Source organism: Talaromyces amestolkiae, assembly GCF_001896365.1.
Source record: "Talaromyces amestolkiae strain CIB chromosome Unknown scaffold2.1, whole genome shotgun sequence".
NCBI classification, from domain to species: Eukaryota; Fungi; Ascomycota; class Eurotiomycetes; order Eurotiales; family Trichocomaceae; genus Talaromyces; species Talaromyces amestolkiae.
This window is the reverse complement of record NW_024468038.1, coordinates 1,298,778-1,317,383: the sequence shown is the minus strand read 5'-3', so window position 1 is coordinate 1,317,383 and position 18,606 is coordinate 1,298,778. Positions and strand designations below refer to the sequence as shown.

At 47.6% G+C, this 18,606-nt stretch overlaps 6 protein-coding genes across 6 annotated transcripts; 4 read left to right on the top strand and 2 right to left on the bottom strand.

The window, feature by feature from the left end:
• Window positions 1-895: 895 nt before the first annotated feature.
• On the bottom strand, window positions 896-1,718 carry BHQ10_001725 (uncharacterized protein; the record flags this gene model as incomplete). The annotated part of the gene is made up of 6 exons (XM_040873793.1): window positions 896-966; window positions 1,019-1,127; window positions 1,187-1,376; window positions 1,431-1,489; window positions 1,546-1,614; window positions 1,677-1,718. 6 exons carry the CDS (start codon window positions 1,716-1,718, stop codon window positions 896-898), a joined length of 540 nt encoding a protein of 179 aa, XP_040730230.1.
• Window positions 1,719-2,699: 981 nt separating this feature from the next.
• BHQ10_001724 (uncharacterized protein) lies at window positions 2,700-4,384 on the top strand (the record flags this gene model as incomplete). Its single annotated transcript, XM_040873792.1, has 4 exons — window positions 2,700-3,243; window positions 3,315-3,497; window positions 3,550-3,897; window positions 3,957-4,384. The coding sequence occupies 4 exons, from the start codon at window positions 2,700-2,702 to the stop codon at window positions 4,382-4,384; spliced, it is 1,503 nt and encodes a 500-aa protein (XP_040730229.1).
• A 401-nt stretch (window positions 4,385-4,785) lies between these two features.
• On the bottom strand, window positions 4,786-8,088 carry BHQ10_001723 (uncharacterized protein; the record flags this gene model as incomplete). Its single annotated transcript, XM_040873791.1, has 1 exon — window positions 4,786-8,088. The coding sequence occupies one exon, from the start codon at window positions 8,086-8,088 to the stop codon at window positions 4,786-4,788; it is 3,303 nt and encodes a 1,100-aa protein (XP_040730228.1).
• A 1,186-nt stretch (window positions 8,089-9,274) lies between these two features.
• On the top strand, window positions 9,275-10,213 carry BHQ10_001722 (uncharacterized protein; the record flags this gene model as incomplete). Its single annotated transcript, XM_040873790.1, has 1 exon — window positions 9,275-10,213. One exon carries the CDS (start codon window positions 9,275-9,277, stop codon window positions 10,211-10,213), a length of 939 nt encoding a protein of 312 aa, XP_040730227.1.
• A 979-nt stretch (window positions 10,214-11,192) lies between these two features.
• On the top strand, window positions 11,193-14,099 carry BHQ10_001721 (uncharacterized protein; the record flags this gene model as incomplete). The annotated part of the gene is made up of 1 exon (XM_040873789.1): window positions 11,193-14,099. The coding sequence occupies one exon, from the start codon at window positions 11,193-11,195 to the stop codon at window positions 14,097-14,099; it is 2,907 nt and encodes a 968-aa protein (XP_040730226.1).
• Window positions 14,100-14,999: 900 nt separating this feature from the next.
• Window positions 15,000-18,119, top strand: BHQ10_001720 (uncharacterized protein; the record flags this gene model as incomplete). The annotated part of the gene is made up of 1 exon (XM_040873788.1): window positions 15,000-18,119. The coding sequence occupies one exon, from the start codon at window positions 15,000-15,002 to the stop codon at window positions 18,117-18,119; it is 3,120 nt and encodes a 1,039-aa protein (XP_040730225.1).
• Window positions 18,120-18,606: the final 487 nt, after the last annotated feature.

Genomic DNA, 18,606 nt, shown 5'->3' with positions numbered 1-18,606 from the left:
GGTTGGAGATATGCGAGGGGGTGGTGAGTTCGCACACAAGAAGAGAATACTCCGCACGGGTGCTTCGAGTACAGACAAAAGAGTGCGCCGATGAGTAAATTGAGTTTAAACGTGAATCAGATGTATGCAATTGACTGAGCATACTTTAACCAGCATGGTGGGGTCCGAAAAACAAAGCGAGGGACGATTAGTATGGCGCAACAGCGAAAATTGAAGCTGAAAAGCGACAGTGACGAGTCGAGTCGGCAATCAGGAGGAAGGACTCCGTTAAGATTCTGTCAGTGAAAAAGCGTACCAGGAAATCACACAAGCTAGCGCCGCCATGGTTCGTCTAGACTTCGAAAACGGGTCTGCGTCCCGAGGCAGTAATTGGACGGTGATAGAGCTGATATGGGATGGACGCGGTGATTGGGGGTGTCTGCGAGAGCAAAAGAAAGACGGTGCAGTAGTGGCCTGGACGCCCAATCGGAAGAATGCCCGCAGAAGTGGCTGGCTCGAATTACCCCTTGCATTAAGCCTCATTGGGAATGCCCTTTTTTGTGCCTCTTCACTACGTAGTATGCCATTTAATCTTCGGATACATTGACTTTATACATTTACTATGTAATGGAGTCGACAATGGTGCCTCATCTCGAAACTATGATAGATCGAATCAACTCAAACACAATCGATGTACGGTTATTGTACGTACTACATACATAGTATTATGTATGAGACGAGAACAAAGAATCTAAACTTGGACTAGCCCCCGCATGGACCAAGAAATGACGAAACGCCCAATCCATCGCACCATCAATGGCAATTAATGGCACTGGTATAACAGAAACACTCCAACTCCATTCGTGACGTCGTGACATGAAACAAACCTGCAACAGATACACCACCGACTTTGTCTTTACTTTGACTTTTTGGCTTCGCCTGACCAGATCCGAATCTCCTTGGCGCTGTCGTGAGCTATGCGGAATACTACGTTTGTCAGTCAATCTGTTCGTAATCATTGGGCAAGAAGAGGACTTACATTGTCTTTCGGTCTCGTCCAACCCTCTCAAGAACTCGACTCCTTCACCCAAAGCACCGCGTGAGTTGTGCGCGTGGTCTGCGATTTCCGATGCTCGTTTCCGGAACGTCTGCGGAATCACCACCGTCAGCAACCCAGTGAAGATGACGAGCATTCGAATATACGTACATCGCTCAAGATATCCGCCATGTTATCTGCTTCAAACAATTCCAATACTCTTATTCCCAGACTATAGAAATGCGGCGCCAGCGATCGAAGGTCGACGGTTCGAGGGTCTGCTTTGAGGGCATTCAAGACGCGTTCGGAGAGCGCCGAGGGTAGATCTAGAGTGACGAGTCGCGATGTGCCGAGTCGAGCACTGTGGTTTGATTTAGACGCGTGTCTGACAGGATATTGAGTGTAGTCGGCCTACCCGATAGAGAGCATCTCGCSGAGCCATAACGGCAAGTCTACCTGGGTTCCTGTCTTGATCTGTGACCGTCGGTCGAATTAGGCACTGTCTGTTGAGACTCGTCGCAGGAACGCACATTTTCGCCTGGATTCCCCTCAAGGAACCCAAGTCCAGGTACTTCCAATTCGAATGTGCATGGGAGCTTCTGTACATTGAGGTGATCAGTGAGCTTGGGCTGTCATTGTAGAGTTTCGACTGCGCACATACTTGAGCATCCGTCAAAATGGCATCAATATCGTAGTAAGACATGGTGTTTTTAATGTATTCGACAGACAGATATATACGTAGTAATACTTGTGTCGAGAACGCGACAAACAGATTGGAGATGCCCCGCAGCAGGATTGATTGGTTCGCGCATCCAGGTCGCGTTACGTCACGTGCAGACTCAGCTCGCGTTTTCTGCCTTAGGCATCACATTTCTACTCGAAGAAGAGGCCAATCATAGAGCTATGCACATCCATGTGGCTGTACCGTGTACAGTCCCTGCGGTGGACTGTAATCTCGAGTCCCTGGTCCTAATTGACATTGGTAGCGAAATAATAGACCGTGATGTACAAGTATATACTCAGGTACCTGAGTCACTTAGCCGACGTTAGGGCTCGTTTTAAGTTTTGCCAATTCATTTAAATCGGTGCAATCCCGATGAAGCCGGTTTTCCCATGCTTCTACTGTTATATATGTATACTACATGTTACTTACGTAGTTTCCAGAACTCGACTGTACACGTGCTCGTGCTCGGGTTAGGAAAACTTCTCTTCAAGTAATGATAGCCTCGTCCATAATTTCTATCCGGGCTAACCGTGGAGACTAAACCGTCCAAGCAAGCGCCTATGAAGACTTCGACGATTTACGACCAACCAGACATGCCCTTGTTCCACGTGCCATGTACTATGTAGATCTGCCATGTACGAGCCGCAGACGAAGACGATCAACACAAACTTCGAGTAGGGTCTAGCTATCAGATATGAGGACCGTGCGTGGCACGTTTATCGAGAATTACTCAAACTGGCAATTTCCTGTACGGAAGAGTGACATATCGAAGATATTTGATAAGCTGCAGGGACTGAGCTTAGTTTTCGTATTCGGGCTCATTGCTTACCATATCCATATGCCTATTTCGGATGTAACGCTCGTCTCGATGTACTAAGGTATAAAGCGACACGATTAGCCGGTCAGACTTCGAGCCTCTCGATCTGCACTGAGTCTGACAGCTCACCTTTGGTTTTCGAAATGTTCAACACGATGAACGTTCCTAGGATTGCAGCAAGCTTCGCGCTTGCCGCTGTCCTGCTCGCTCCAGGCTCGGCGGCCTGCGACGACATCATCCCCATGCAAGTCCGCTTGGCTTATGCCGGTCCAAAGGGAATGATTGTCAGTTGGAACACATACTCGCAGTTGGAGCGTCCAATGGTTCAATACGGACGATCCCCCGATGCTCTGATCCACGAAGCATCATCGGATGTGTCGGTCACCTACCCAACATCAACCACATACAACAACCACGTAACGCTCGAGCACTTGGAGGAGGATACGCTTTACTACTATCTTCCAGAACACAGCAACGCTACCGAGCCTTACACGTTCCGGACGAGCCGCCGTGCTGGTGACAAGACGCCTTTTACAATGGCAGTGGTTGTGGACATGGGGCTCATGGGACCTGATGGGTTGAGCACACGCGTTGGAACTGGCGCTGCAAACCCGCTCGGTCCTAACGATACCAACACTATCCAGTCTATCGAAAAGCATCTTGATGGCATTGATTTCATCTGGCACCGTATGTCCGCGAACTCTCCCGCTTCGTGCACACTCTTCAAACCTTCTGTGCTAACCATACATCATGAACAGCGGGTGATATTGCTTACGCAGACTACTGGCTCAAGGAAGAAATCCAGGGATATCTCCCTAACACGACAATTGCCGATGGCTATAAAGTCTACGAGTCTCTTCTGAACCAGTTTTATGATGAAATTACTCCCCTCACTTCCGTCAAGCCATACATGGTTGGTCCCGGTAATCATGAAGCGAACTGTACGTTCTGCCCTAGCACCACATTACTTTTATCAATGTTAATCGTTTTTAGGCGACAATGGCGGCACCACCGACAAGACCCACAACATCTCTTACACTGTTGATATCTGCATGCCAGGCCAAACTAATTTCACCGGTTATATCAACCACTTCCGCATGCCCAGTCCTCAATCCGGCGGCCTTGGCAATTTCTGGTACTCATTTGACCATGGCATGGTGCACTATATCCAGCTCGACACTGAGACTGACTTGGGTCACGGCTTGATTGCTCCGGATGAGCCTGGCGGTCCTGAGGCTGAAGATGCCGGCCCATTCAGCACTCTCAAAGACGCGCAAACGAACTGGTTGCAAAAGGACCTCGCGAGCGTAGACCGCAAGAAGACTCCATGGGTTGTCGTTGGTCAGTCCGAACTTATTCCGATTTGGGGTGATTTGATATACATAGCTAACTTATCGTAGCCGGCCATCGCCCCTGGTACGTCAGCGCTTCCAACAGAAGCAGCACAATCTGCGAAGAGTGCCGCGAAGTCTTCGAGCCTCTCTTCCTGCAATACGACGTCGATCTCGTCCTGTCCGGGCACGTTCACGTCTACGAGCGAAACTCGCCCGTGGCCAAATTTAACGTTGACCCTAAGGGATTGGACAACCCTAGTAGCCCTTGGTACATCACAAACGGCGCTGCGGGACACTACGATGGTCTCGACAGTCTGGTCTATCCCCTTCAGCAATACAATCAATACGCTCAGGATACGGCGTATGGCTGGAGCCGTTTGACGTTCCACAATTGCACGCACTTGACGCATGATTTCGTTGCGAGCCGCAATGGATCTGTGCTTGATACTGCGACGCTGTATAAGAACCGTAAGTGTGTTGGTGAGAACCATTGATAGTATATGTAATGTTAAAGCTTAGCTCATTGCTTTTAACACCTATTTTCTTCGTTTTCTGTTATAGAAGGGATTGTTTGAGCTGCCTCCCCATGTAATATATCCAGAGATATTGAGGCGATATGTGTCATTTATTTTTCAAACATAGGAAAAAGGGGTTGTGATAGCTTAAGATGTCCCTGTCAGCATTTTACTTGCTCGCTATCTCGATTACTAGAATCATTGCTTTATGGTGGAATACGGCACGATCATTTGTCGCCATGCGAAATTGACTGCTTGTACATAGTGTTGTTACTTTGGACGTACAAATTCTTGTATCCTTGCCTATTCGTGATATCGAATTATTGACAGGTTTGACGCAACAATTCAGAAGACAGGGCATCACAATTATCAACCTAGAGCTAAAGTATCCGACAGTCTCTCTCGTTTGTTTCAGTTCCGTTTTGCCATTCATTATTGCTATTCTGCTTCGTGTCCTCTCCTCCTTCTCTTGTGCTTCTCATTTCCTTCCCTTTATCGTCTCCTACTCGCCCCTTTCTTTCTTCCAATTCTCCTACATTCTCATTGTCTTCTGCTTCTTCCTTCCTTCTTCTCCTCGATTCCATTATCCTTTTTATGTCTTCTGCTTTCAAAATTGTAGTTATTCCACGATGACCATGTCGTTGAGCTATATCCAAGGGTGTTATTGTAGGCAGCACTTTGTCGAATTTGGCCTTTGACTTAATAAGGAGCTGTACAGCCTCCAGATGGCCATTTTGGACTGCCACATCAAGTGGACTTAGCACGGCGTCGATTTGAATATTTTGTTCTCCAGTTCGTGCAATTCCGTACTGTTCTATCCGACCTTTTGAATTCTCTATATACATATCTGGCAGGCCACCGGTGGACAGTGGACCTGCTGTGCTCTGTCTGTCAGAAGAATGCGAAAGGGTGTTGCCCATCTTGACATGCTCAGCATAGATTTTCGACCTCGAATTGCAAATGAATGACCCTCCCAGTAATGAAACTTCATCGAAATTCACACGCTGTGCAGAAATGGATAGGTGTCCATTATTTAACTCGAGGCTGCTGATACGCACATTCCCGCTATGTACCATCAAATGAAAAGAGCCACCATTCACCTCAAGCTTTCGAATGTCGAGGCCATTATTCATATCAAAATAGCAGATACCGCCATTGATTTGAAAGCTCTGAATAGAAACGCTATTCTGATAGTATAAAAAGCCCCCATTCATGACCAGACATTGAATTGAATAGTTACTGTTGTCGAAGGGCCGGTATGTGAAAAATCCGCCATTGACAATGATTGTTTTGATATTTCGATTTAGATATCTGATCACATTGGGGTCTCTCACATTCTGATTCTGGATGTCGTGGAAACCCTCGTGGCCGAGAAAAAGGTGCATGACATTTACATGACCATTAGCGGCAGCTTTGAACAAAGCGTTCTGTCCAGAATTATCCTTTGTAAATGGATCAGCCCCACACTCGATCAAAAACCTCACTGCTCCTTCATGCCCAGCCTCTGATCCAGCTAGAAGCGCTGTTTGGCCAGAGGATGTACGTGCCTCTATATCAGCCCCATATTCCAGTAGGAGCTCAATAATGTCTCTCCTTCCGTTTCGAGCTGCCCAGATCAGGGCTGTCATACCTAATTCGAAATTAAAAGATCCGGTGTGGTCCATTCGGAACACCACAGGAACGTCGGATTTCCAGGGCCCACTGGCAGCATTCACATTTGCACCATTCTCAAGAAGTAGCTTGACTTGATCATAATCCAAATTTCTCGCTGCCCAAACTATTGATGGACTATTCTCAAGGCTAAAAGCTGTACCCTTCAATATAGGTGAAAATGAAGATGAAAATGAAAATGACCGGACGAATTTAAGATACCGATCAATCATTCCGTCTAGATCCAACCAAGATCCGTATATCCTACCGCAGCTATTCACATCAGCTCCTGCCCGTAGCAAGCGTTGGAAAATCTCGGTTTTTCGGGGCTCCATAGCTGCATGTAGCGCACTGCCATATATGCCACCCTGGGAATTTACCAAGGCACCCTGTTCTAAAAGGAGGTTGACGGCTTCTAGGTTGCCATTATGTGCGGCACCTTGAAGAGCACTTCCATAAATGCCCCCGGAAATATCCACTTTAGCACCTCTTTCAAGCAGAGTTTTCAGAATGCGAATGTTCCCCCGAGCAGCTGCTGCCTGGAGTGCAGTTCCGTAATGTCCACCCGAAGCATTCAAATCAGCGCCTCTCTTTAGGATCATAGAAACAAGACTGTGGTTTCCTTGGGCACATGCAAGCTGTAACGCATTGTTGAAGAATCCTGCCTGGGTATTGACATCCACATCACCGCGCCTCAAGACCACCGCAAGAGAATTATGAAAATTATGAAGGAGGAGAACGTATACTAAGCCGACGTTGAGATCGCCATGGAGATACCAGGTCGACTCGACGGCAGACACAACGCGCTTCCAGGTTTGGAACCAAGGATCTGGTGATAGAAGCCATTTCGCACTCTCAATGCCCAACTGATGACCTTCTATTGCGGCTTCAGTATGGCTTAATAGATACATTGCGGAGTAGTTGAGAAATGGATACTCATTTTTCAATTCCTCAGCGGACCAGCCATTGTGCGATTGAGAGTCGATTGGAAATTTCAAGATATAGTCTAGGCAGCAAGCTCTTAGTCGGTCATGGCTCSCGGCTATGGCGTCTGGCTCGGACGTAGCATAAAGTCTCTCGAGTCTTCTGTTTCGAAGAAAGAAGTCTGTAACAGTTTGATGTATAAATTGTACTCTCCTCTCCCTATATACTTCAATCAATCCTTTAGATGAATCGACGATCCGGGCTTTCAGCATGGCATCAGTCATTCTGGATTGACGCCTGGGTTTCAGGTAGACCTCTTGAAGTCTGGCGATCACAGCAAACACTAGCTCTGCAGGAGTTAACTCTTCTTTGCTAAATAGAACAAGTTGAAACATGAGAAGTGTCTCAGGATTCTTTTCTGGATCGCCAAAGATAATCCTTTCGAAATACTTGTCGAGATCACTTGGAGTGTCTTCCAGCGTCTTCTGCATATCTTCGGGACGTCCACGTTCGACGGCTTCATTGAGCATTGCAACAACGAGGGCAACCCAGAGGAAGACACCATGTGCCTTTTGGAGAACCTTATTCTCTATCTCTAGATTTTCCCACTTTAGTTTAGCTCGGACATATATTTTGATATCTTCATCGTGCGCAGCGTTGCCGTCAAGAGTAAATCCCAAGTGCTTTCTCATACTGATGTTAGGGTAAGGGCGACTGGACAAGCAGATCCGGAGATTGAAGCCAGCTTCCACTGCGTCCAAACTTAAGTCTTCAAGGAATGACACGACCGACGCTATCTCATCAAGACTACACTCGTCTATTGCGTCTACTAAGATGATGATTCTTAGCTTAGAGCGTTTCAGTTCAGACCGCAAAAAGTTTCTGAGCTCGTTTTGTCGCCATTCCCACCGTCCTTGAATCATGTCCTTTTTGTGATAGATGGGGACAAATGCACTATAAAGCTCCGGGACTTCGCTCACGAGTTGGTAAATTAAAGATCGAAGTAATCCCAGAAAAGTCTTTTCGAGGCCACTCCCGCGGGCGTTGAAGAAATGTTCCACTAGGACAGCGTTCTCAGATTCTTGTAGATGATGTGAGATGTGGCTCATCATGGTTGATTTGCCGCTACCAGGTTTTCCCTTCAGCCAGAAAACTCCGTTGTCTTCTATTATATGGGAGCGATCACGCCACTGTTTGAACTCGGACGTTTCAAGGAGCCAGCTGCAGGTCTTACTGAATGCTTCTGAAATGCCTTGTTTTCGTAAATCGTAATTCTTGAAAAATAGAGTTTGGAGACATTCTGGACTGATTAGAAATGGACTTGATGCTATTAGAATCGTAATATCTTACTTTTCTTTTCGTCCTCTGTATGGTTGGATCCTGTGATGTTAATGGTCATGGATCCATTATTGTTGAATTCTCGTGCTTGCACCCCATAACTACCCCCATGATTATGAACAGCACCGAAATTACTGTCTTCTAATTCCATATTGACATGCACTACCTCATTCTTGAAAGCAAAAGAATAATCTAGTGCTGAGGCGCCGTATCACTTACAAGCGAGAGCTTGCCTGGAAGATCAAAATCTCGTTTTATGCTGTCACAAATAGAACCAGAGTCAAAATAGGCAAGGTCAACTATAGGCTAATACTGCCTTTTCGTACTTGGACTGTAATCTGCAACCCTGTCTCACACAATGAGTGGCGTCCACAAGTCCATCACACCCCGCGCCTTAACTGAGAACAGTCTTGAATCCACTTTGTGTAATACCTGATTGACTTCTGTGTGATATCTCGCTTGGGTTCTGCTATCTCTTTGTGAGAATATGGTTGAGGGTTAAAAAATGCAGTTGCTATGAGATTTTCTGAAACTTGGTAGTAGTTTTGAGATTTTTCTAGAATTGATTGGGAGTGACTGGGTGACCGCCTGATTGACTACCTAACAGAACGTGCAGAAGCCCATCGAAAAAAGCAATGTTCTCGCGGGCGAACAGGGGTCCGTAAATAGACACCAAGCAATCCAAATGTCGAAGAAGGCTGAGGCTGAGGCTTGATCGCAAGGCTGTCGACGGTAATTCTTTGAGCAATTCGCCTCTTTTCGGTTCTTGGATCATAGCTTATATCGCAAATATTCTAATACATCAATTTATCGACCACAAGGAAGACCAGTGGTAGTTAGCATAAATCGAACTTAGATAATCGGCCTGACCTTCAACCCCCTTGTTCTTTAATTTCCGGCTACCCATCCTTCTCACCTGGGTATCTCATAAGATCCACCGCCAATAAACATCACGGTATGAATGCAGAAGCGTCAGAAGCGACTCGAAATTCCGATTTCGAGATTGGTATCATCTGCGCCCTTCCCCTAGAAGCAGTTGCACTCAAAGAGATTTTTCATACCATTTATAGCGAGAATCAGTTCGATGGCAAGGAACCGGGTGATTTGAATTCATACACCAAAGGGTCAATCGGACAGCATAAGGTAGTGCTGGCGCACCTGCCTGGAATGGGCAAGGTAAATGCTGCAGCGGCGGGATCTACCCTTAAGTCCACGTTCAGGAATTTGAAACTCGTGCTACTTATTGGGATATGCGGTGGAGTGCCAGAGGGTGCTAACGAAGAGCGAATATTTCTGGGAGACGTGGTTATTGGTACGAGTGTCGTCCAAACAGACTTTGGACAGTGGACCCCAAAGGGCTTCGACAGGAAGGACACAACCCGGGACAACCTAAGAAAACCGCCGCCAGAGATTGGTTCTTTCCTCGCGAAATTAGAATCTGACAAGTCGAATATCAGCGCAACCACGTTAAGCTATCTTGCTATGTTGCTTGAGAAGCCCGGCTTTGAGACGGCCAGATTTCCCGGGGTACACGAGGACCAGTTGTTGGCTGGAAGCCCCCCCACGATTTCTCGAGAACGATCACATAGTGAGCCAAACATCCACTTCGGCGGAGTCGCGTCTAGCGATTCGGTCATGAAGTCTGGCATCCATCGAGACAGAATTGCGAAGGCGGAAAAGGTCATTGCGTTCGAGATGGAGGCGGCCGGGGTATGGGACCAGCTTCCGACGCTTGTTGTCAAGGGCGTGAGCGACTACGCCGATAGCCATAAGAATGATCTGTGGAGAGAATTTGCCTCTGCGAGCGCATGGGCATGTACCAAGGCAATTATCGAAAAATGGGAGAAGCAAGCCACCAAGGAGCAATATCGAGTGGTAAGCCAGAGCCCTTTTTAATTAACAACTTGGGGAAGGCTAATCATGGAACAGAAGAATCAATGGAACAACAATGGGAACACGAAAGTGATGTTCCAAGGAGATACTTTCAATCTATCTGGGACTAACACTTTTACCATGTAGAGTGTAGTAGTATGGATCACAGAATATTTTTTGCTTCTACGTAACTATTCCACATGTAACGTAACAGCTTACGATACATGGAGCCAGCCTCGGGTAGTGGAGTCGGTAACTTTGTAATGTCTTGAAATGTCTCGAAATAGTGACCAGGCCGGTGAAACATTCTCATTCCAGCTGAGCATGGATGGGTTGCTACGTACGCTATTTGTGCTTTGTATCTGCATCAACCCCTGGATGTGCGACGCTGTTTTCGGATGTTGTATAGCATAATCTAAGAATTTACTTTTTACCATTTACACAACGTTCGTAATCTGCCCAGGTACCGATTCAATCAACGCTCGCCCGAGTGTGGCTCACAAGTCTAGACCCGGACACAACTCCACCATAATTGTGGGCTGTGGGCTCTGAGCGATGTCTCAATTTCTTAGTGATGTGTATGATGTAGTGGCGGTACAGTCGATCCTTCAGTTCAATTGGTGAGCCTGTTTGTCATTGTTATTATTAGGCCTTCCAGACCGAGGAATGTCGCGGGAGGGACGAGTGACCACCTTCCAAGTCAGATAAACAAGATTCTTGAATTTGTTGGTTGCAAAAACTCTCCCTTAGATTTGCACTTGTCCTTGACAACTCCCCGGTCTTAGCGTTGCCTACACAATGAAGGAGTAAATCATTCAAGAGTTGGGCTTTGGCTTTTCAGTTATTATTCAGTCGTTCACTTTGCTTATCTTTGCTGCCACTTGACAATCTCTTATCTTGGAACAACATCCCTCACAAACGAACACAGTCGTGAACACTGAACAGACTTCCTTTCCTGCTTTGATGGCCATTGTTTGCATGATCCTCAGTGCTTTCTCTCACGATGGACTACAATCCTGTTGCTCAGGTTGACGATAATGATGTTGCATCCCAGTCAAGTGATTCAGATATCGCAGATCATCCATCTGTCAAGGCTGCCAATTCGGGACACAAAGCACACGAGTCGATCGCTTCTGTCCAGCAGGGAATGGAAAATCTGATCGACAGCATCAATACCGGCGACAGAAATCATTCATCCAGTTACGAGTTAATCGAAGACGACGACTATGAAGAGACTACCGAGCAAAACAAACCAATTCCAGTGGCTGGGACAAATAGCGCTCACCAAACTTCAACGGTCGCCGACTTGTCCACCGGCGCGGAAATAGCACCACGATCCACGTCGCCGGAGCCGCTAGTTCGTACCTCGAGCGATGTTTCCATCCCATTACGCCACCCAACCCCTGATTTACAATCGTTACAAGGCGCTTATGTCGGCAACATTGAAAGGCTAGAGAAGAGTGCCGAGCGCCTCAGCTTGACTTCTTCCGACATAGGGGTCGAGCTCCGAAAGCTAGATCTCGAGCAAAAGCGACGCTCTTCGGCTTCTTCAGCTTATCAGGGTCCTGATTCTCCGTCAACGCGTCAGATGTCGATCGGTTCCTTGTCAAACTCTATTATCGCTGTAAATTCCGCCGCTCGTTCAGGAGGGTACTCTCCAGGAGGATTTCTTACTTCGCCGCGTGGGTCGATCATCTCAGGTTCGCGCTTTCGGTCAACCTCCGTTACCTCGCCGTTACAGGAGATTCACGAACCAGGCCACGAGGAGGAGATGGAAGCCTCTGCAGTTGACAATTTCGACGATAAAGACATTCCTATTTTGACGCCACGTCCTTTGCCAGCTCATGCTCGCAACAATGAGGTCGAATTACACAATCCCTACGCGCCGGAGGAACCGTTTCAGGACGTGCCTGATCGGCCATTGACTGCGCAGTCGACCGATACCTATCAACAGGCAACCAATCTATTCCTCGATTTCGATGGCGTCCATTTCGTTCCACATCCAAAAGAGCCCGGTCTCTCGCGTCAATTGTCACTGAACAGGCCACCACTAGCGACATCCGCCGAACGTCACAAAGAACCACAGGCTGGCAAGGATATGGTCTACTATCCAGCTCCCATACCTAAATTCTTGAATCTCCCGCAGCGTCTTTCGAAACAGTCCGCAAAAGTCAACAATGAGAAGCGTCGCACACAGTTGATGGACATCATTAGCGCTACAGACAAGGAAGCCAAGGTCGAGGAAATGAATGCACAACGTGTCAGCAAAAGACTTTCAACTCTACCTCCGCAACTACGAGCCAGTGTCTTCTTTGATCAACCATCATCCAATCTCGCATCTCTTGAAGTTCAATTAAAAGACCACTCTGCAGTTACTACTCTGGATAGTATTCTGGATGCTTCTACACATGCTCCTGTCTCTGCATTTACAGATCACCCAATTGTGGGCAGTGCTGGAGCCAAGGTCTATGGATCGGCGGACAAGAAGCGCGCGTCTCGGCTATTGGCTGGGAAGGGTAGTAAAGATAGGATCAAATCAAGTCCTGGCCCTCGTGAAAGCGCACTTTTCGTTCCAGGTCAAGGATTGCACGCATACTCTGACACAGACGCAGCTGAGGGAGATCCAATGCACCCCGGTGGTTCCGAGCACGAGCATCGTTCCCATTCGCAGTCTTCGTCGGACGCTGAATCTAGTGATGAACACGGTAGTGAGGAACACACAAGCGATGAAAACGATGACGAGGAGGAAGATAGTACCAGTGAGCCGGAGAGATTCGACAATGACGAGTCAATGCTGTTCGGTCGCCCAACAACACTTCTTGCAGAGTTACAGATGAGGAAAGAGGAACAAAAACAGCGAAACCGTTCAGCGGCTAAAGCATTCCCTAATGGATTGCACTCGACATTGTTGCAGCTCGACGCTGTTGCTCAAGCACAAAGTAATAAACGACGACAAAAACATGTTACTCTGGCTTGGGAGGCTGAAGCCGTTGGAGATCCCGACGATGCCGATGACGAAGACATACCGCTTGGCATTTTATATGGCAATAAGAACCCTGCGGAAGAAGACCGACCTCTGGGTCTCATGGAGCGCCGAGAGCTTGAGGAGAACGAACCGTTGAGTAAACGTCGAGCACGACTACGTGGAGAGGTAATTCCTGCGACGATGCCCAACAAGCGCGCTAGCACAATGACACAGTTGCAGTCATTCCCTGCGGCACAATCTGACAGCGAGGATGAAGGCGAGACTCTTGCCCAGCGAATAAGTCGTCTAAAACAGGAGAAGAAGGACAAGACAAAGAGCGTCATCTCGACTGAATTTGAGACTGAAATCATGAGCGAACTGGGCAAACTTTTACCAGCAGAGCCTGTCAAAGAACCAGAACCGGAACCGACTACCAAGGCGGCTGAAAAGGTCGTTGCAGGTGAGGAAGAAGAGGAAGAAACACTGGCTCAGCGTAGAAAGCGCCTGCAAGCCGAAGCTGCGCAGGCACAATCGAAGAACGTGCGAGCTAGCCGCAGTATGGCTGATATCCTTTCGGCATATCCCGCATCCAACGCTGGGTTTCCTGTCTCTGGCAACGCCCACGCTCGTCAGACATCTTTGAGACCAGCTTCTGTCCATACTCAACGATTATCCACCGGATTTACAGTACCACCCAGCATGACCTTCCACACGGGCCTTGCGCAAACCCCCAGTCACCACCCTTCAATGCTTGGCTACGAGACCCAGCCGGCCTACGGAAATATGCCATACAATGCAGCATTTATGTCCGGTGCAGCAGCAGGCATGAACGCTTACGGCGGGGGCATGCAACATCCACATAATGCAGCAATGATGCAGCAAAACATTGTTGACTCGAGACAGGCCGATGTCATTGATCGATGGCGCCAAAGTGTTGCCAGATAGTCCCCTATCAACTGGCAGATGTTCTACTTTACGATTTCTATCTCTTTTGTGAATGATATTTTGCCGCATATGAGCGATTCGCATCAGCATAGCGTACCCGGTGGTCTTTTGATTTTTATGTTGAGTCATACCCCAGTTTTTTCTTCCTATCTTGAGTCAATTATTTCCCCCTAATGCAATTTTATTTTTGTCTTTCTTGGATGGTATATGACCTCAGGAAAGCAGTTTTGTTAGTGTCACAGAGAAGCCCATAGCGAGTTATAGATTAATATAGCTTCAACCGTCTGCATCCAACCCTTTCAAGTAATTCTAATATATTCAGTATGTGATGAGCGTGCGTCAGCTCGCAGCCTGTCTCAGTTCTCCGTATCGTTTACATTCTTTCGGTGCATCTTAACTTCTCTGGGGCAGGCCCGCTCTTGCCCGCCCTACCGTCTGCTGAGCATAAATAAAAACAACTGAAACATCCTGACAATTTCCTCCAAATTTTTCTACGATTTTATAATTTATTTTTCTCCCTTGTTATTCAAGATTCGGCGGTTTACTGCACTTTTTTCTCTTTCCAATATTTTTCCCTTGCATCTCATTGACGCACGACCTCTAGAACGTTCTTCTTTTATAGATTGCATTGCAGTCAGCACGTGTGGGCCTAGCTCAGCAACAACACCAGACAATCTGCCACTGAGAGCTATTCCTCATCATTGATCTGCCTCTTGTTCTTTTTGCAGCCATCAATTTTATATATTTCAGCTGTCTCATGACACAAACGATTACTCTCTTATAACAATGAAAATCTAATTATGAGCAACACCCTAAGTGGTGCGACAATTGTTTCCATTTTCCCACCGAGCGCCTGGTCTTGGGGGCGTTACAAGACCAACTGCCCGTACAACAACGACAATGCCCCCGTCTACCGTTTTCTCGTACTGGCGTCGCGATCATCGTCGAACAAGCCCTGCCCCCGGATCGGTTTCGCCTGGAGCTGTTGCAACGGGAGGAGCATATTCGCCAACGACGACCAATGCCCCGCCGCGTCTGCCAGGATTACCAGCACCGACAACATTGAGTGAGACGTTCATTGATGCGCACGACTTGCCTGAATATGAGCAGCGGCCAGATTCGGTGGTCTATCTGGGCGCAGGAGACAAGCGCTTATCAAGTGCTCTGAGCTCGCAGCATTCATATAATAACCTTCGAGTACCGTCTACCACGTCAACGGATAACCTTGTGCGCCCTCATTCGAGTCCAGGGAACACGGCAAAGAATGACGAGTCATTGTTGGCGGTGGACTCGATTCAGTCGCCGTCGTCGAACGCATATGGAGTTCAACCGGATGTACAGTCGCAGCACAGGTCGAACAATGGATCATGGAGATTGGGTTTCAATCGCAATCAGGCTGAGGATCACCGAGGTGCATATCCTAGGAAGACTGTCGGGAAGGATCTACGGATCAATACGAATGTCGATGGCGAGCTTGGGTTCATTGGAGGGGTTACATTGAAGGAATTGAGGACGGATAGTTACTATCATGAGCAACAACAACAAGTACAACCACAGTCACAGCAAGAACATACGAGCCAGCAGAAGCATGGTAAGACCAAACGTCATCTCTTGAATCCCATGACTTTACTGGCACGGCGGAGATCGTCGCAAAATACTGGATCACGCGTTGACGAAGGTAGCCTGGGAGGCCGGAATTTGGTACCTGCAATTCCAGATGACTATGATCCTCGAATCCGTGGAAATATTGTACACGACTTTTCTGCACCGCGACCACGTCCGCAGTTAGCCGGAAGAGATGGTAGTGGTGAGTCTGCCAAGAAGAGCAGCTTGCCGTCAAGTGCAGTCACACGGCATAGCGAGCATTCACCTGTATTCAAAGAACATTTTGAAGAAGATGGCAAAGTCTTGCAGATAGAAAAAAAGGGTTTTTTGCAGTCATCGTTGCTTACTGATGCTGATCACGATATTGTTGAGTTGCCTGAATTTGCGCGCAGATTGCCATCTAGCTTGCCGGTGCATGATAATCAACATCAACAGCCTGTTGAGGTCGAAGATGAGAGTGATAGTCAAGATACTATTTCAGTAACGCCGCAACCTCCAGCTTCCATTCAGCAAACGCCACGATCCAGCCCACGGAAATCAGTTGAAGTGGCACCGAACCAGGCCTCCAGTATCCCCATCCGTCTCAAAAGCGATGCCTCACGATTCAGCTTCGACATGAACGGCGTAGGGTCCTCGGTGCAGGAAAAAATATTAGAAGAAAAAGGCAAAGAAAAAGAAGCCGCGCGCAAGGAAAAAGCACAACAAGAACGATCTAGCTTCAGTGACTATGATGATGACGACTTTGACTACGACGCAATGGAAGATGATGACGGGTTCGAGGAGCGAATACCTGGGATCAACGCTGATGCCGAGGATGAGTACGACGACGAATTTCAGAATTTCTCAGGGGTGGTCAGGACTTCTGAGCCATCTACATTTGTTCCGATGCTGCCTACCATTGCTGCTAGTCCGATTACGCCTTCTTATTCGGTGGTGGGTGTGTTTAATGCTGCTAGTGGCACTCCGCTTGCAAGTGTTAGTGATGTTCCGGTAGATATGACAGCGCCATTTGATCTAAACACGTCTTTGGAGGAGGAGGAGGAGGAGGAGGAGGAGGAGGATGGATTTGACCAGAGTGACGATGAAATTGAAGGAACTGTGGTCAATACATTGAATTTGACAACAACCCTAAGTGGACAGCCGCTTCCACTGATTGAAGAAGATGAAGACGACATGTACTATGACGATGGAGATTTTGGCGAACTACCCGACAACGAAGAAAATGATAAGTTTGACGAGTCCATATTTGACGAAGAAAGCGGCCAATTATACGAACGCAAGTTCTATCCCGGTACCAAAATACCAATTGCTCTGCAAGAAGGGGATGAGCAGCAGAATACAGAATCTCAAATCCGACATGTTCCCAGCTTAGCTAGTGAGTTTCGCCCGGAGTCTTGGGATTTTCGAAACGGGAATCCTCCAGCAAAAGCCACTGGTGGTGCTAGTGAGAATACAAAAGCACCTGGTGGTGTGCTTTCTGAACAGAACCTGGAAGCCTTTCACAGTGCCTTGGCTCGAGTTGCGGATGAGGCTGCTGCGGGTAGCTTGCAACGAAATACTAGCCTGAGTGAGAATTCACTCGGCCAGGGAAGTAATTCGCAGCTGGCAGACTCACATCCCGGTCTGGTCTTGGATGATAACCGTGTGAGCAGCCAGCATTCGGGATTCGATGATGAGGTTCTCGATGACTTTAATTACGATGACGACGATGGATTTGATGACGATCTTATAATCGCAGAGGCCAACGCAGACGCTTTGGAGAATGATGATGAAGGATTCTACGGACAAGAATTTGGTTTCTATGCACGTTCCAATACTGAAAACTGCATCGATGAGCCGGTTTACGGTGGATACTTTGGTCCTTCAGGGGCCGGGGGCTTAAATCGCAGTCACAGTGGCGGCGCAGGTTTTCGTGAACCAAGTTTGACCCCAATCACCGAACGCAGTGAATGGAGTACTCGTAACTCGATCATTTCCCTAACCACTCATGGCCCAAGTGCTGTGCAGCAGCCACCGCCGCCGAACCCTGGACTGTCCCAGTTGGTCGATATGGAATACAACGAAGAAGATATGTCCCTCGGCGCACTTATGAAGCTTCGTCGTGGTGCCTTTGGTGGTAGTAACGGCAGTCTCCGCAGTACAGGGAGCTTGTCGCCTCAACCTGGACCTGTCGGTCATTCGAATCGAGGCAGTTTTCTCAGTATCCCTGAAGACAGTCCTGTAGATTTGACTCCGGACATGGGATTTCAACAAAGTTATGAACATGGCAGTGGCCTTAGTGGTGTTTACTACCACAACAGTAACATGAACCAGTCACCCTTGTCAGAGGGCCAGAGTCTACCTGGCAGCCCGACGCTTACGCTTGATAGGTTGACGGGTGGCGAGAGACGCAGCTCTGTCGGCAATACCACCTAGACTTACTGCAAGTGTTTCATAATCACAACTTCGATATTTACGAATTCACGAATTGACGAATGCATCAACCTTCGATATTTTTGGCCATTTCACCTCCTTTTCCTGGCGTTTGGGGGAGGTCTTTTTGACTTGCAGATCTGACATCATGGTGGTCATTTGCAGTAGTCGTTTTGAATTTATCTCTAAATAATAAGTAGTAATATAATAATAATATCATCCAAGCAGACTGATAGGTCACTAACCTCACCAGCCTTGAATCATAGAATGTAGGACTCTGACTAGCCCAGTAACGTAATACGTGACGAACCCAGCTAGCGCGATTACTGAGACAAAACAACAGCCAGTCAGGATTCACCAAATAACAAGAAACTTGTATGTAAGCCGTAACTGCGCCACAGGAGAAGGACAAAAAATGGCGCATTTTGTACTCTACGTACCAATCATCTGAGACTCTGTGTAGATGTTACATGGCCACGATTCCAAGGAT